This window comes from Hyla sarda, chromosome 6, assembly GCF_029499605.1.
Source record: "Hyla sarda isolate aHylSar1 chromosome 6, aHylSar1.hap1, whole genome shotgun sequence".
In the NCBI taxonomy this organism is placed as follows: Eukaryota; Metazoa; Chordata; class Amphibia; order Anura; family Hylidae; genus Hyla; species Hyla sarda.
The window spans coordinates 218,540,505-218,555,383 of NC_079194.1; the positions used below are offsets into that span (position 1 = coordinate 218,540,505).

A 14,879-nucleotide genomic window follows, 5' to 3' on the forward strand; every position below is an offset into this window, starting at 1 on the left:
ACGAAGCTTAAACTGAATACCTAAGGTGCCTGTGGGCAGGTATACCCTGCTGGGAGGAGCCAACTTTTCTTGTTGCCATAGTGTCAAACCTCCTAGAGACAGCAGCATATACCATAGTCTGTGTCCCCCAATGGAGCCGATGGAGAAAGAGTGGTTATATTAAAGACATAATAGCATACATAAGATCTACAACAAGGTTACCATTAACTATGACACCTTGTAAGAGCTACCCAGTACATGAATGCAAGCCCTCAAGACACTGAAGACTATGATGGCATATACATACCAACTGAAGGGGCAGAAACAGGTGCTGGAGCTTGAGCTGAACCTCCTGTTTGTTTGGAAGAGGTCTTGCCTGCTGGTGGGGCAGGTTTAGCAGGCATGCTGGCTTTAGCCTTCTCCAGCATAGCAAGGACCTGGTCTTTAGATGCAGGCTAAAAGAAAAAAGCACTACATTAGAAACTAGGAAAAGTACGGAGTAGAAGGTCTTTTAACACTTTAGGATTTACAACACTGCCTGCACTCTGTCAGTAAAATTCACTGATACAGGTATAAACTAGAATAGGTTTAGAAACAGCTACATAAAAAGGTTGTCTCACAAAGCCACCTGGAGACTCTCATTCCTTCTGACATTCTCATAGTAGAGCTGAAGTTACGAAGTGTTAAGAAACCTAAACCAGACTCTCGGTCGCTCTTCATTGGGGGACACCTATCTGATGGGTACATGCTCTTGCCACTAGGAGAGAAAAAAAAAAGTCTGCTCCTCCCTGGCAGGATATACCCGCCCACTTGCAGTGAAGTAATCAGTTTTAGTTCGTGCCAGCTAGGAGGCAAGACACAGGTCTGGGAGCTAGTAAGGGCTGTTTAGTTAGGTATTTTATTCCCTTTTGTTCCTTTTTTCAGGTGGTGGTTCAGGATCATTGCGCTACCTGTTCCCCCATATGCGGCTAAGGGGCACGGGTCATATAAGTATGCACCGTTAACTTCTTCCCGCCGACTGTCAGCGCCTGGGGTTGCACCTAGGTTCCGGATCCCCCTAATTTCCCTGCTCGTCCTGTCGAAACATGACGTGATGCAGGTGACAAAACAGCTGGCTGCAGACATCTTGGGTGAGTATGTGGCGTTTGAGGCAAGTATACACACTCCCTCCCTCGGTCATACAAGCATTGGCATTATGCCCCTATTTCTGGGGTGTCCGGACAATGAGGGGTTTGGCGGCACTTTGCTCCGCTCTTCTTCCCCTAATTCTCCACGCGAGCTGGGGAGTCAGGAAACTCCTCTCTGGCTCACACGCTGCTGGGGGCATATCCAGTGAGGTATACACCTCTCTCTGCGGCGGCATCTAGCTCCATCCTTTCCCTCCGCCCCGGCTGCGGGGGCAGCCGCTGCTCCATTCACGAAGCTCCTGCTCACACGGCAGTAGCACGGAGGGAGCTTGTCTGAAGGGCCCTCTATTGTCCCCTATCTGGTGCTGTGTGGCGCTTGACAGGCACCTTCATTGCACATACTCCTGCGGGCGGCACTTTTGCAGGGCGCCTTGTGCCCATGCTCCTTATCTATAGTCAGTGGGCTGTGTGTCACATGGGTGAACATACATACTGTAACTCACGCTGAAATAATAAATAATTAAGAGGAAGAAGAAGAAAAAATAAAAAAGGGTATTCCCCAGTCACTCAGATTAGGGTTTTGGCTCCCTCTGGTGGCCAATACTTGTATTGCACTCTGCCCTCTATTAGGCGACCTTCCATTCCATAGCGATATGCGCCGCTTACGGTTTACGGTTTCCCTCTGGCGTCCCCAATACTATATTGTGGCTCACTTTTGTAGAGCATATGTTGCCAGGGAGTCACTTTCCCTTGGAAATTGTCTGGGGACATATTCAAGCTAACTGTTCTCCCCTACTACCGAGTGCCATATAATGTGCAAACTTTTTTGCATTTCTGGCAGACACTCCGGTTTCCCTTGGGATTCCTCTTCTATTAGGTCTGCCGGCCAATCACTCTGGGGGTGTTTTTGGCATGTAATGCTATACGATTCCCTTCCCTAAAGGCTTACACATTTGCGGCTAGTGCTCCGGATCAACACATCCTGCATGTCTCCATAGGACTTTTCCTGCGGGGGTATGGCTTGGAACTGACATTATTAAGCCATACAGTAGTCTCTGTCACCCATTTCTCAGATGCCGCATCCGCAGCTGGCGCTCCGGCGCAAGTGGTCTGCATGGTTGCCTGCACACAGCCTGCCATACAGCAAATGGCTGCTGTCTCTGCGGCTGGAGTTCCAGTACCTCACTACTGAGTGAGGCGTCTGACTGAGTGACCCGTTGTCCACTGTGGACCCATGCAAGTAAGCTACAGTGGTCTGCATGGTTGCCTACTCCGCCTGTCATACCTCAAACGGCTGAGGTATCTGCGGCTGGAGTTCCAGTACCTTGCTACTGTGCGAGATGTTCGACGGAATTACTCACCAGCCACTATGGATCCATACCAGTCAGCTCCACAGTGGTCTGCATGGTTTCCTACACTGCCTGTCACATTTCTTCAGGCTGATATATCTGTGGCTAGAGTTCCGGTCCCTCACTACTGTGCGAGGTGTCCGATGGTATGGCATGTAGTCCTACTATGGACCTACACCAGTAAGCCAGACAGTGGTCTGCATGGTTCAGATACCGCTTGTCACACATCACACAGCTCATGTATCTGCTCAGGGAAGTGGGAATCTTATCGCCCGACGCCCGGGACAAGTAGTTTTGGGCGCCGGGCAGGTGAATTTTTCATAGATTTAGCCCTGTATCGGGCTAGCAGGCCCGGACCGACTTCGGAAATCTCCCCTCACACCGGCGCTTAGAGTGTATGGAGGGGGCGGCAGCCCCCAGCCGATTTCAGTAGCCAGGGGCCGCTGCTCATAGAACCCACCATGTGCCCTAGTCTGTCCTCCTTCACACAGAAATCCTCCCCGTGTTGTGCAGTCTGTCCTCCTCACACATAGCAGTCATTATGGAGGTCAGGAGCTGTGCACGGACGTCCTCTCTCCCCTCCCTGCTCTGTGTTTTCCCCGTGCAAACTTGCAGCCTCTCTTTGTGGTATATTAGGTCCTGAGGAGACAGAGCAGGGAGAGGGGGATGGAGCTGTGTGTGTGGGAGGAGCTGTGTACGTCCTCGCTCTCCCCCTGCTTCTTGTGTAATGTAGAAGCAAGTGAGTGTGAAGCTCAGGTGAGGAGGCAGAGCATGCAGGCGGCGGGAAGGGTGGTTGTATATGTATGTAATGTATAATTAGGGGGGGGGGGGTGTATCAGGGTGTATGTATGTATGATGTGTGCATATGTATGGTGTATATGTATGGTTTGAGTATATGTGCGATGTGTGTATAATGTCTGTGTGTGATGTGTGTATGATGTGTATGTATGATGTGTCTGTATGATGTGTCTGTATGTATGATATGTATAATATAGGGGCAGTGGCCGGTGTATGTATATGTATGATGTGTGTGTGTGTGTTATGTATAGTATAGGTGGCAGAGGCCGGTGTATGTATGTATATACTGTCTAATATAGGGGGCAGTGGCCAGTGTATGTATGTAATATATAATATAGGGGGCAGCGGCGGGTGTATGTGTGCATATGTATGGTGTGAGTGCATGTATGATGTGTGTATGATGTCTGTGTGATGTGTGTGTGATGTGTGTGTGATGTGTGTGTGATGTATGTGATGTATGTATCTAATGTATAATATAGGGGCAGTGGCCAGTGTATGTATGTGTATGTATGATGTGTGTATACATGTATGTTTTGTACAGGGGCGGACTGACAAGTGTTTCTGCCAGTTGTGCTATCTAATTTTAAATTTTTAGTGGCTTCTGGCCACCTGCACTAAATTGCACCACTAAAATCCCACCCTTCATACTCGTCCACCGACCAAGAGCCCCACGGAAACACGCGCGAACCAAAACTACAACTCCCAGCATGTTACACCATAACCTAAAATGTAGAACTATAAAGTGTAACATGCTGGGAGTTGTAGTTTTGGTTCGGGTCAGCTGCATAGCCATAGGCTGCATCAGGGCATGCTGGGTGTTGTAGTTACTAACTGTAATTCCAAGTATTCCTTGACACAGACTATGGCTCTACAGCTGACACGAACCAAAACTACAACTCCCAGCATGTTCCACAATAACCTCAACTGTACTACTATACAGTGCAACATGCTGCAACATCCACACAACCATAGGCTGTATCAGGGCATGCTGGGTGTTGTAGTTATCTAGTAACTAAATGCAACTTCCAGCATTTTCTGACACATAAATTAGAGTAAATAAAATGCACCATACAAACTGGAGAAGCAGAACACCCCCCCCTCCCCCCCAGTAACACAGCATTGTTCACTGTTATCCAATCAAAAGTCTCCATATATAAGTCCCTATGAAGACTGAAAAATAGTGATTAAAATATTTTAAAAAGTGCGTAGATATGTGAATAAGCCCCTTTCCTAATAAAAGTTCTGATAATAAATGGTTCTGATAAAAACTACAGATACCGACACATAAGATTACCCTCATACATCCCTGTATATGGAAAAATTGGAGTTATAGGGGTCAGATGGGGGGGGGGGGGGTGTAAAAGGAGATAGCTTCAGCTCTCCTGCTGCTAATAGCCTGGCATGCTGCGATCACCGTGACCGGCTACTAAACCATTAGATCACCGCTGTCTAAGTTGATAGCAGTGTCTAAAGGGATCTTATAACCATCCCTGGTGGTCTAGTGGGGTGGATCAGACTATTTTGGTTGAAATTATTTCATCTACCAGGACAAGTGGATTTTCTTGAGGGACAAGTAGATTGTGTTCCGCTTTAGTCCCTTGGACAAGTAGTTTTTTTCCAAATTTCCACACCCCTGCTGCTACTCAATTCCAGTACCTCACTGCTGGGTGTGACCCATTGTCTTCTAAGGATCCATACCAGTAAGCCAGACAGTGGTCTGCAGGGTTTACTACACCGCCTGTCACACATCACACGGTTGATGTATCTGCTACTCGAGTTCTGGTACCTCACTATCGGGTGAGGTGACTGATGGAATGACTCATCTTCTATAGGCCAGTACCAGTAAGCCAGACAGTGGTCTGCATGGTTCCATTAGACTGTCATACATCACACAGCTGATGTATCTGCTACTCGATTCCGGTACTTCACTGCTGGGTGAGGTGACTGATTGAGTGACCCATTGTCTACTATGGACCCATACCAGTAAGCCAGACAGTGGTCTGCAGGGTTTACTACACCCCCTGTCACTCATCAACGGCTGATGTATCTGCTACTCTAGTTTCGGTAGCTCACTACTGGGTGAGGTGACTGATTGAATGACTCGTTGTCTATGTACCCGTACCAGTAAGCCAGACAGTGGTCTGCATGGTTACCTACACTGCCTGTCATACGACAACAGCTGATGTCTCTCCGGCTAAACTTCCGGTGCCTCACTGCTGTGCGAGGTGCAGACCAACTGACTCATTGTCGTCCATGGACTCTCACCAGTATGTCAGATGGTGGTCCGCATGGTTTCCTACACCACCTACCATACATCGCATGGCTGGTGTATCCATGTCTGGACTTTCGGTGCCTCGCTATCCTTTCCAGTTCCATACCAGTAGACCGGACAGCGGTCTGCATGGTTTACTACACTGCCTGTCACACATCACGGCTAATGTGTCTACTGCCGGAGTTCCGGTACCTCACCGCTGTGTGTGGTGCCCGAAGGAGTGTCTCACGGTCCACTATGGATCCATACCGGTAAGCCAGACAGTTTTCTGCACATATGCCGCACAACGGATGTTTTTTGTGGCTGGAGTTCCATACCCCACTGCTGTGCGCAGTATATGTAGATCTGCCCCAGTGTGTCCCACAGTCACTTTACGGGATGCATTACACTGCTCCTCTGCATCAATCTATCTCCCACCCAGGGGTGGGTTTCTCAGCCTCCCCGCCCTCCCACCTATGGTAAAAGGGGGCACAGTTATCGCCTGTCTGCCTGTTCCCTTTTCTACAACCGCCTAGGGGCTTTTCTTGTTCAACCTGACTGCTGTCTACATTGTTTCCGACGCCATTGGTCTATGACCTCTGGGCTGCCGCGGACATAGCTAGGTTTCCAGTACCTCACTGCTAGGTGAGTGTTCTGGAGTAGGGTCCCTATAGGTATACAGGATTAATGCCAGTTGGACAATCCTTCATGTCAGATTTCTACGGCACCAAGGCACCCCTTGGAGGAGCCGCACTCTAGTCCCCCGTTTTCTGGGACAGTTGACTAGTGTCCCAGGGTGCTCAGGACTCCTATACCTGCTGGACAGTCTGTTTTTCCGCATGGCTTCTTACTACGTCTGGTCAACTACCATAGACTTCCACCTGTGGACGGCAGTTCACATATTAGGTTTATGGGGTTACCTTCTTGGCCAGGTCCCTCTCTACATGCCAGCTACTCTGTCTACGGGTTGGTATCTCGCCCCACTGTGTTTTCGTATGTGGAACCAGACGTGGCCATGGTCCCTTTGTCACAGAGCCAACCATGGGTCTGCATGGTGTTCTAATCCACCTGGTTACCTCCCCCGGATCTACTCATACGCAGCTGCAGTACAGTGTCTCTTTCCGGATGCAGTTCCGCAGAGGGTGTACCTGTGGGTTCTTGGGACCCTTTCTTTCTACCTGTAAGCCACACTGTCTGCGTTTTTTTTTCCTGCTCCACACTCCATCTCCTGAGTCTGCGTCTGCAGCCTTGGCGTTTTTCTGCAGGTCCCAGAAATTCTCAGCAACGGCTGCATCTCTGTGTTCCCCTTTCTTCGGTTGCATGGATGGTCTGCTATAGGCATACCTCCCTTCCCGCTGGTCCCTTTGCTGTCTGCGGTTTAGTTCGTATCCGCAGTCTTCATACCTCACTGCTATTGTGGGGTTCCCATGTCTGTGTTTCTACGTATGCTAGGACCACCCTGTAGGTCTGGAGCCCACCTTCCTTTTGTTCGGTGGGCTGTGCCTCAGGGCTTCCGGTGATTTTGTTTCCACAGTTCTGCGGCGGTTGAACATTTCTGTTCTGACGTGGGGCCTGCTGGGACCACAGTCTGTTCACCTCCTCCCTATGCCTCCAGGTGTGTTTCCCGGGGTTTTGGTCCGGAATGGCTCAGGCACCTACTCGTCACTATCTGGAATGGCTCTTCACACGTCTTGTACTTTTTGTCCAGCTCCAGTGTACTGCATTCCGATCCCTTTTGGGACACAAAGTGGGCCCTCCAGACAGCGATTGGTTGCTGTTGGGGCCGGCAGGGGGAGGATGGGTTGTTTTCGTCCTCTCTGTACTTATGCATGGCTGTGGGGCGGCATTTCCCTGCTCCTCCTGTGCGCTTTGTCAATCCCCTTTCTACAGGGATCAGGGTGCTTGGCTTGGGTCTGTACTTGAGTTTTCCCTCTTTTGGAGGGACTATTTTGTTGATTCTTTTCTGCCACCCAGATGTTGCCATCTCACTGTTCGGTGGAGGTGGAGTCTCTGGCGGGGCCCTTGGTATTTGCTGAATGCATTCCACGGGGCCTTTTTCCTGTCTAGACTTGTGGGCTTCATGTCCACTATCTCAGCTTGGCTCTCTCCTCTGTTGGAGCAGTTTGTACAATCTCCCTGGAGGGGGAGTGCTCCTCCTTCCCTTTTGTCTGTGTCAGTTGTACTGCACTTACACCACAGTTGTCTGGAGTCATCCTTCCTGTGCCCAGACCCGGAAATTCCCTGCTGGGTTCTCTTTTGTTTCTTCCTCCGTTCCCATTCTGGCAGGATGTTTCTTTAGTGTGCTCTGGTCCACTCGGACCTCTGGGTCTGGGACTGATAAGTCTCCTTGGCTTAGACTCTGTCCTAGGATGCTGTGGGCCAGTTCCTTGGGCCTGGGTGATTGTTCAGGTCTTGGGCATGTGTGGTGTTCTAGCCTGGACTCCTCCGCATTCCCATTACTCGGGGGCGGTCTTTCTTTCTGCACTCCTTCAGGGAAGTTTTGTCGCCCAGAGAGTTTTCGCAGACATCTGTTTTTCTTACTCTTCCAGGTGACTGTTTCCAGTTTACTTGTCGGTCTCTCCGGTATCCAAGATGCCCCCCTTTTCAGGGTGTTTGTCGCTCCTTTCTACCTCTGGGGACCAGGTCCTCCCGAGTTGGAGGGCGTTCAAGTTATACGCATTTCCCCCGTCCGGCTCTTGCACTTCTGGGTAATCATGGCGGCACCTGGGACGGCTTTTTTGGGGGGTATGCTGCTGTTTCAGGCTTTGCTCTCATGCACCAGCCCTTTCCAGTGCAGCATCCCATCTTTCCTTTTTTCTTGAGGTTCTTTGTCTCTCTATATGACCCAAGTGCCTTGGGTCTCTACAGAGGACTGCCCTTTTCTTTGGTGTCCTAGTCCATCTCCTTGGACGGGAGATCTGCCGGGAGTTAGATTTCAGGGCCTCGTGTTTCTCTGCTCGTTCGCTGGCCTTGTGGACACGCGAGTTCAGTCTTGGGACTGTTTCCTTTTCTCTGGTGGTTGTTTTTTCCCACCCTAGGGGACTGCTTTGGTACGTCCCATCAGGTAGGTGTCCCCCAATGAAGAGCGACCAAGAAAAAGAGATTTTTTTTGTACTCCCCGTAAAATCTCTCTCTCGTAGCCTTCATTGGGGACACCCCACCCACCCATTTCTTCATCTTTTTTCCGGACTATTCTTTCCGGTTCTTTGGTTGTTTCTCTGGGATTCCTTTCTAGGGTCCTTCGGACGTATGTCTTTGTTTGCTTCTCCTGCTGCTTTCTGACAAAACTGATTACTTCACTGCAAGTGGGTGGGTATATCCTGCCAGGGAGGAGCAGACTTTTTTCCTAGTGTCAGCGCCTCCTAGTGGCAAGAGCATATACCCATCAGTTAGGTGTCCACCCAATGAAAGCTATGAGAAAGATTTTACGGTGAGTACAAAAAAAAAAAAAAAAAAAAAAATCTCCTTTTTGCTGCAAATCTGTACACCAATTATTTGAGGGTTCCTAGTAAAGGCAAGTAGAATTTTTCCTACCTTGCAGAAAGGTTTTCCGACAAATAAAACCAAGCACACACGAAATATACATAGGGTTATTAAAAAAAATATATATATATTATATATATTATATATTACACATTACACACATATATACATATATATATATATATATACACACATATACATATATATACATATATATACATATATATATATATATATATATATATATATATATATATATATATATATATATATATTATATTATATTATATACACACACACACGATTCTAAAAAAGAAGGTTTTTTACCTTGAGTTTACCAGTTGCTTTAGACATCTTTTCAAATCCGATGTGCATCATGAACATGGGCAGAGCTTCCTGTGCTTTCTTACGTACATCACCATTACGGTCTTCAAGGCAGGCATACAGATAAGGGAGACAGAGCTGTAGATCTGAGGGTACTGTGCGCAAGGTAGGAAGCTTCTCTGCCAGCCATCCAAGGAGCTACAAAGAAAAATATTTTAGGGAACAACAAAGTTGAGGAAAATAAAAACCACAAGTGAATAAATGTGGGCAAGTTCTGACACTTTATAGTTGATCAAGAACCTCAGACAAACACTTACCTCTTGTCTAAGAAAAGGGTTCTCTCTTTTCAGTTCTTCTGAGAGATCTTCTCCTTCTAACCATTCCTTCATACCTGTTTGCTCCAGCCACAAATTTAGTGTTGAAAGTGCTGCTGCTCTCACATTTGCCTAACAAAACCAAATGAGTGAAGAAGCTACAAGTGAGCACAGATATCCAGCATTAAACATGTGTTCTCAGCATGATAAAAACTTAGAATGCAGCTCTCTAAAACAACTTTGTGGCATCTCATGGTCACAAATCCAGCTTTTAACTTTCAGGCAAAGTTGCTGCTACTTGTACATTAAAAGGAGGTATGCGGCAAATTTTTTCTTCAATTTTTTTTAACCCCTTAAGGACCACAGTCCTTTTGGCCTAAATGACAGCCATTTTTTGCTAATGTGACCTGTGTCACTATATGCATTAATAACTCTGGGATGCTTTTACATAGGATACTGATTCTGAGATTGTTTTTGTGACATTCTACTTTATGTTGGTGGTAAATTTTTATCAATACTTGCATCATTTCTTTGCAAAAAATTCCATAATATATTGATTCACATACACAATATGTCTACTTTATGTCATCATAAAGTTGACATTTTTACTTCTTGAAGACAGAGGGTTTCGAAGTTTAGCAGTAATTTTCAAGATTTCAAGACAATTTCAAAATCTGAAGTTTTCAGGGACCAGTTCAATTTTGAAGTGAATTTGAGAGCCTTTAAGTTATAAATCCCCCATAAATTAACCCATTGTTAAAACTTTACACCTCAAAGTATTCAAAATGACATAAGTTTGCTAACCCTTTAGGTGTTTCACAGGAATAGCTGCAAAGTGGAGAAGAAAACTCAAAATCTCCATTTTTAAACACTAACATGTTATTGTAGCCCCATTTTTTTTTCCCCATTTTTACAAGGGGTAACAAAAGAAAAAGCCCCACAAAATTTTTAACCCCATTTCTTGCAAATATGTAAATACCTCATATTACGGATCAACCGATTATTGGTTCGATCTAATCGGCCGATATTCACGATTTTGGGCGTTATCGGTATCGGCAATTACCTTGCCGATAATGCGATAGTGTCCCGGCCCCCGCACCGCGACCGCCCCTGCCCCATTGCCTCCCCCATCGACTGTTTTATAATTACCTGTTCCCGGGGGCCGGGGTCCACGCTACTTCTGGCTCCTGCTGAGTCCTGCGTTATGCTGAGCGCAATGACGAGTGACGCAACGCCACCGTCAGTGTGCACAGTGACAGCTCAGGAGGATGCCACCGGAGCAAGATGTAGAGTGGAGCCCGGGAACAGGTAATTATAAAACCGGGGATGGGGGAGGCAATGGGGCCGGGTGCGACGCAGGGCGGCGGTGGACCCCCGGACAGGCAGGGGGAGAGAAACGGGTGGCACCCGCTTTAAATCAATGATCTGCAGCAGTGTCGCGGGGGGATAAATAGCCGATAACTTATACCGATATTCCGGTATAGGTTATCGGCTATCAGCCCTAACCTCCACAGATTATCGGTATCGGCCCAAAAAAAAAAAAAAAAAAAAAAAAAACACGATATCGGTCAATTCCTACCTCATATGAGGATGTAAAATGCTGTGCTGGCAAACGCTAGGGTCGCAGAAGGGAAGGAGCAAAATTTGGCTTTTGGAGAGAGAATTTTGCGGAAAATTGTTTTTAGGGGGCATGTCGCATTTGGGAAGCCTCCATGGTGCCAGAACAGTGGGAACCCCAACATCGCACTCTAATTTGGAAACTACACCCCTCAAGGAATGTAACAAGGGGTACAGTGGGCCTTAACTTCCCACAGGTGTTTAACAACATTTTGTTAAAGTTTGAGGTTTAAATGAAACTTTTTATTTATTTATTTTATATTTTTTACACTAAATTGCTGGTGTTACCCCAAATGTAATATTTTCACAAGGGGTAATGAGAGAAATGGGGCTACAAATTTTGCAGTGATTTTTCTCCTATTACCCCTTGTGAAAATGTTTCCAAAATGGAGTGCCATGTTGGGGCTCCCACTGTTCTGGCACCATAGGGGGGGGGGGGGCTTCCTATATGCGATATGCCCCCCCAAAAGCCATTTCTGCAAAAATTCTCTCTCCAAAAGCCAAATTTTACTCCTTCCCTTCTGAGACCTATAGATCGCCAGCAGAGAATTTTACGTCCGCATATGGGGTATTTCCTTACTTGAGAGAAATGGGGCTACAAATTTGCTGTGATTTTTCTCCTAAGGAAATACCCCATATGCGGACGTAAAATTCTCTTTAGGCTAAAAATATATATATGACGAGGGTCTGGAGCTCCAGACCTGTGTCTGCCTCCTACGGACACCAAGCAAAAACGGATTAGCTCTTTGCCTGTGGGCGGGTAGAACCTGCTGGGAGGAGATTTTTTTTTGCCTAGTGTCAGCAGCATAATACCCATGGTATCTGTTCCCCAATGAGGCGACCAAGAAAAGCTTTTTCTACACTGTATCTTCTTTCTTCTTCTGTTACACTAACTCCGGCTTAAATTGCTACTCAGACAGAAGTGAGAGCTTCGGGTCCGGCGTTACTGTAACAAAGAAGCTGAGACACTGATTGGTTCACAGGGACCAATCACAGAGCTATCTGACCAGGCCCAATCACAGATGGTCCTGGGATGTCAGGCAGAACTCGTCTCCCGCCGGTGACAGCGGGACCTCTGCCAGTTAACCCATGTGATGCCGGGTTAAAACTGAATGCCTTCTATAAAAACGACGGGATGTGTTAAGTACCTGCACAATCCACAGTTTATATAAGGCATTTTGCGGGAAGGGGTTAAATCAGAAATGGTTTATTAAATGTTTATAAAAACATAAATCATAGGAAAAAAATAAAAATAATAAAAATAAATAAATACACAAACCCATCCCACCCACACCCCAGTGTCCATCCTTCACAGCAAATAAAAAATAAAAAGTGTTTAAAAAAAAGTTAAAAACCACGTTAGAAACTATACAGTGCATTATAACAAGATGATAGGCAGAAACATGTCAACATACATAATCAAATATAAAGCAGGAGCATCACATAAGATGAAAGTACATCAATCAGTATGGGAGAGGGGGCAGCAACAAGAGGCCCACGAAACCCCAACACAAAAAACAGGGACTCTGACAGTAAACACTATACCAGAATACAAAATAGGGGCACAGCCAAGGCGAGAGCAATTAAGGAACAAAACAGACAAAAATCAAGGGTTAGACCCCAGCAGAAATACCTCCATTGGATTCCTCTGCAAATAGGTGAAGGGCAAACCAGGGGTATCTATCCACGGACCCCATATGGACTCAAATTTGCGCATGCCTTTTAAAGATGCCCTTTTTCTAGTCTAGTAATATGATTTTGTTTTGTGATCAGTTCAGAAATAGTAGGCAGTGAAACCTGCAACCAACGCTGTGCAATCAAGTTGAGATTGGTATAAAATCCTGCTAATTCCAATATATAAGCCACCATCCTCCTCCAATCCCACCAGGTATCCGAGAACACATGTCAAAGCAGATAAACTAAACTGACAACCAAACACTCGTCTAATCAGCTATCCCACTTCCTTCCAGAAATGCGCAAGATGAGTACAGTTCCACATCACATGAAGCAAGCGAGCATCGGGAAAGGAAAAGCAGGAATCCAGCCACACCCCAATCTTGTGCAAAAAGTACGATACACCCGATGCAGTAAGAATAATTGGGACACCCGGTTGGCTTCCGACACTGCAAACTGCAGGGTCAGAGATACAATCTGTGCCCACTTCTCATCCGACATGGGACCCACATCTGACTCCCATTTTTCTTTAATATTCAATGGATAGGCCTCATGATAAGAGAACAGTAAGTCCCTATACAACACAGATATCACACCCTTAGTAGAAATCTGAATGAACAGTTCAACTGCCACAGATGAACCAACAGTCAAGTCATAAGCCCGAGACTGCGTATCAAGGGCTTGACGCAATTTCAGATAATATAAATAAATAAAATGATTGAGGCAGCAAAAACTCCTCCTGCAGTTGAGCAAATGACTTCAATATTGGCCCATAATACAGCTGGGAGAGATACAAAACCCCATGAGTGACCCAAAGGGAGACATCAGGTAGCATATGCAATTCTGACAGGCTAGGATTATGCTACAGAGGAGAATACGTGGCAGCAAAAATCCTGTGCCCAGGCTGCAATAAAACTTTAACTCTCCTTTCTACATTCCCAGTTGTGGCGCTCTCTGCATCCCGTTCCTCTGGCGCTGCTCTGCTCCGTGCTTCTTAGGTTCGGAACGTCACAGTGCTGTCAGCGTATCACCGGCTGGGGGCCATCCACTGCTGAGGTAGCCTGGGGGGCTTACCGCTCCTGCTGCGGCGGCTCCGGTGCTCTGAATGATACAGCCTGGCAGGGCCAGGCTTTATCAAATCGAGTGCAGAGCACACTAATCAATATGGTTCTATGGAATCATAATGATCTGTATGAGGAATCTAGTGATTCCTCCTAAAAAGTCCCCCAAGGGGGCTAAAAGTGTAAGTTAAAAGAGTTTAAACACACACATTAACCCCTCCCTTATTAAAAGTTTAAATCACCACCCTTTTCCCAAATTCCATATAAAAAATATATAAACATAATAAAAATAAACATGAGGTATCGCTGTGTGCGTAAATGTCCGAACTATAAAAAATATTTTGTAAATTAAACTGCACGGTCAATGGCATATGCGCAAAAAAAAAAAAAAAAATGCCAAAGTCCAAAATAGAGTATTTTTGGTCACTTTTTATACCATAAAAAAATTAAAAAGCGATCAAAAAAAAAAAATGGTATTGATTAAAACTTCAGATCACGGCACAAAAAAGGAGTCCTCATACCGCCCCATATGCAGAAAAATAAAAAAGTTATAGGGGTCAGAAGGACATTTTTAAATGTATACATTTCCGTGCATGTAGTTAGCATTTTTTCCAGAAGTACGACAAAAATCAAACCTATGTAAGTAGGGTATCATTTTAATCATATGGACCTACAGAATAAAGATAAAATTTACAAAATGGTGTTTTTTCTTCAATTTTGTCGCACAATGATTTTTCCTGTTTCGCTGTCGATTTTTGGGTAAAATGACTGATGTCATTCCAAAGTACAATTGGTGGCGCAAAGAAAAAAAAAAAAAAGCCATCATATGGATTTTTAGGTGGAAAATTGAAAGTACCAGAATAACCCTATAAATCCATGCAGTTGACCACTACTACCCAGGT

General features: G+C 46.0%; 1 protein-coding gene across 1 annotated transcript in view; it reads right to left on the reverse strand.

Moving 5' to 3' along the window:
* CKAP5 (cytoskeleton associated protein 5) overlaps positions 1-14,879 on the reverse strand; it is a 135,626-nt gene that overhangs the window by 67,351 nt on the left and 53,396 nt on the right. Inside the window, 3 exon segments of the mRNA XM_056526452.1 lie at positions 287-434; positions 9,315-9,509; positions 9,629-9,757. Coding sequence (XP_056382427.1) covers positions 287-434; positions 9,315-9,509; positions 9,629-9,757 — 472 coding nt within the window.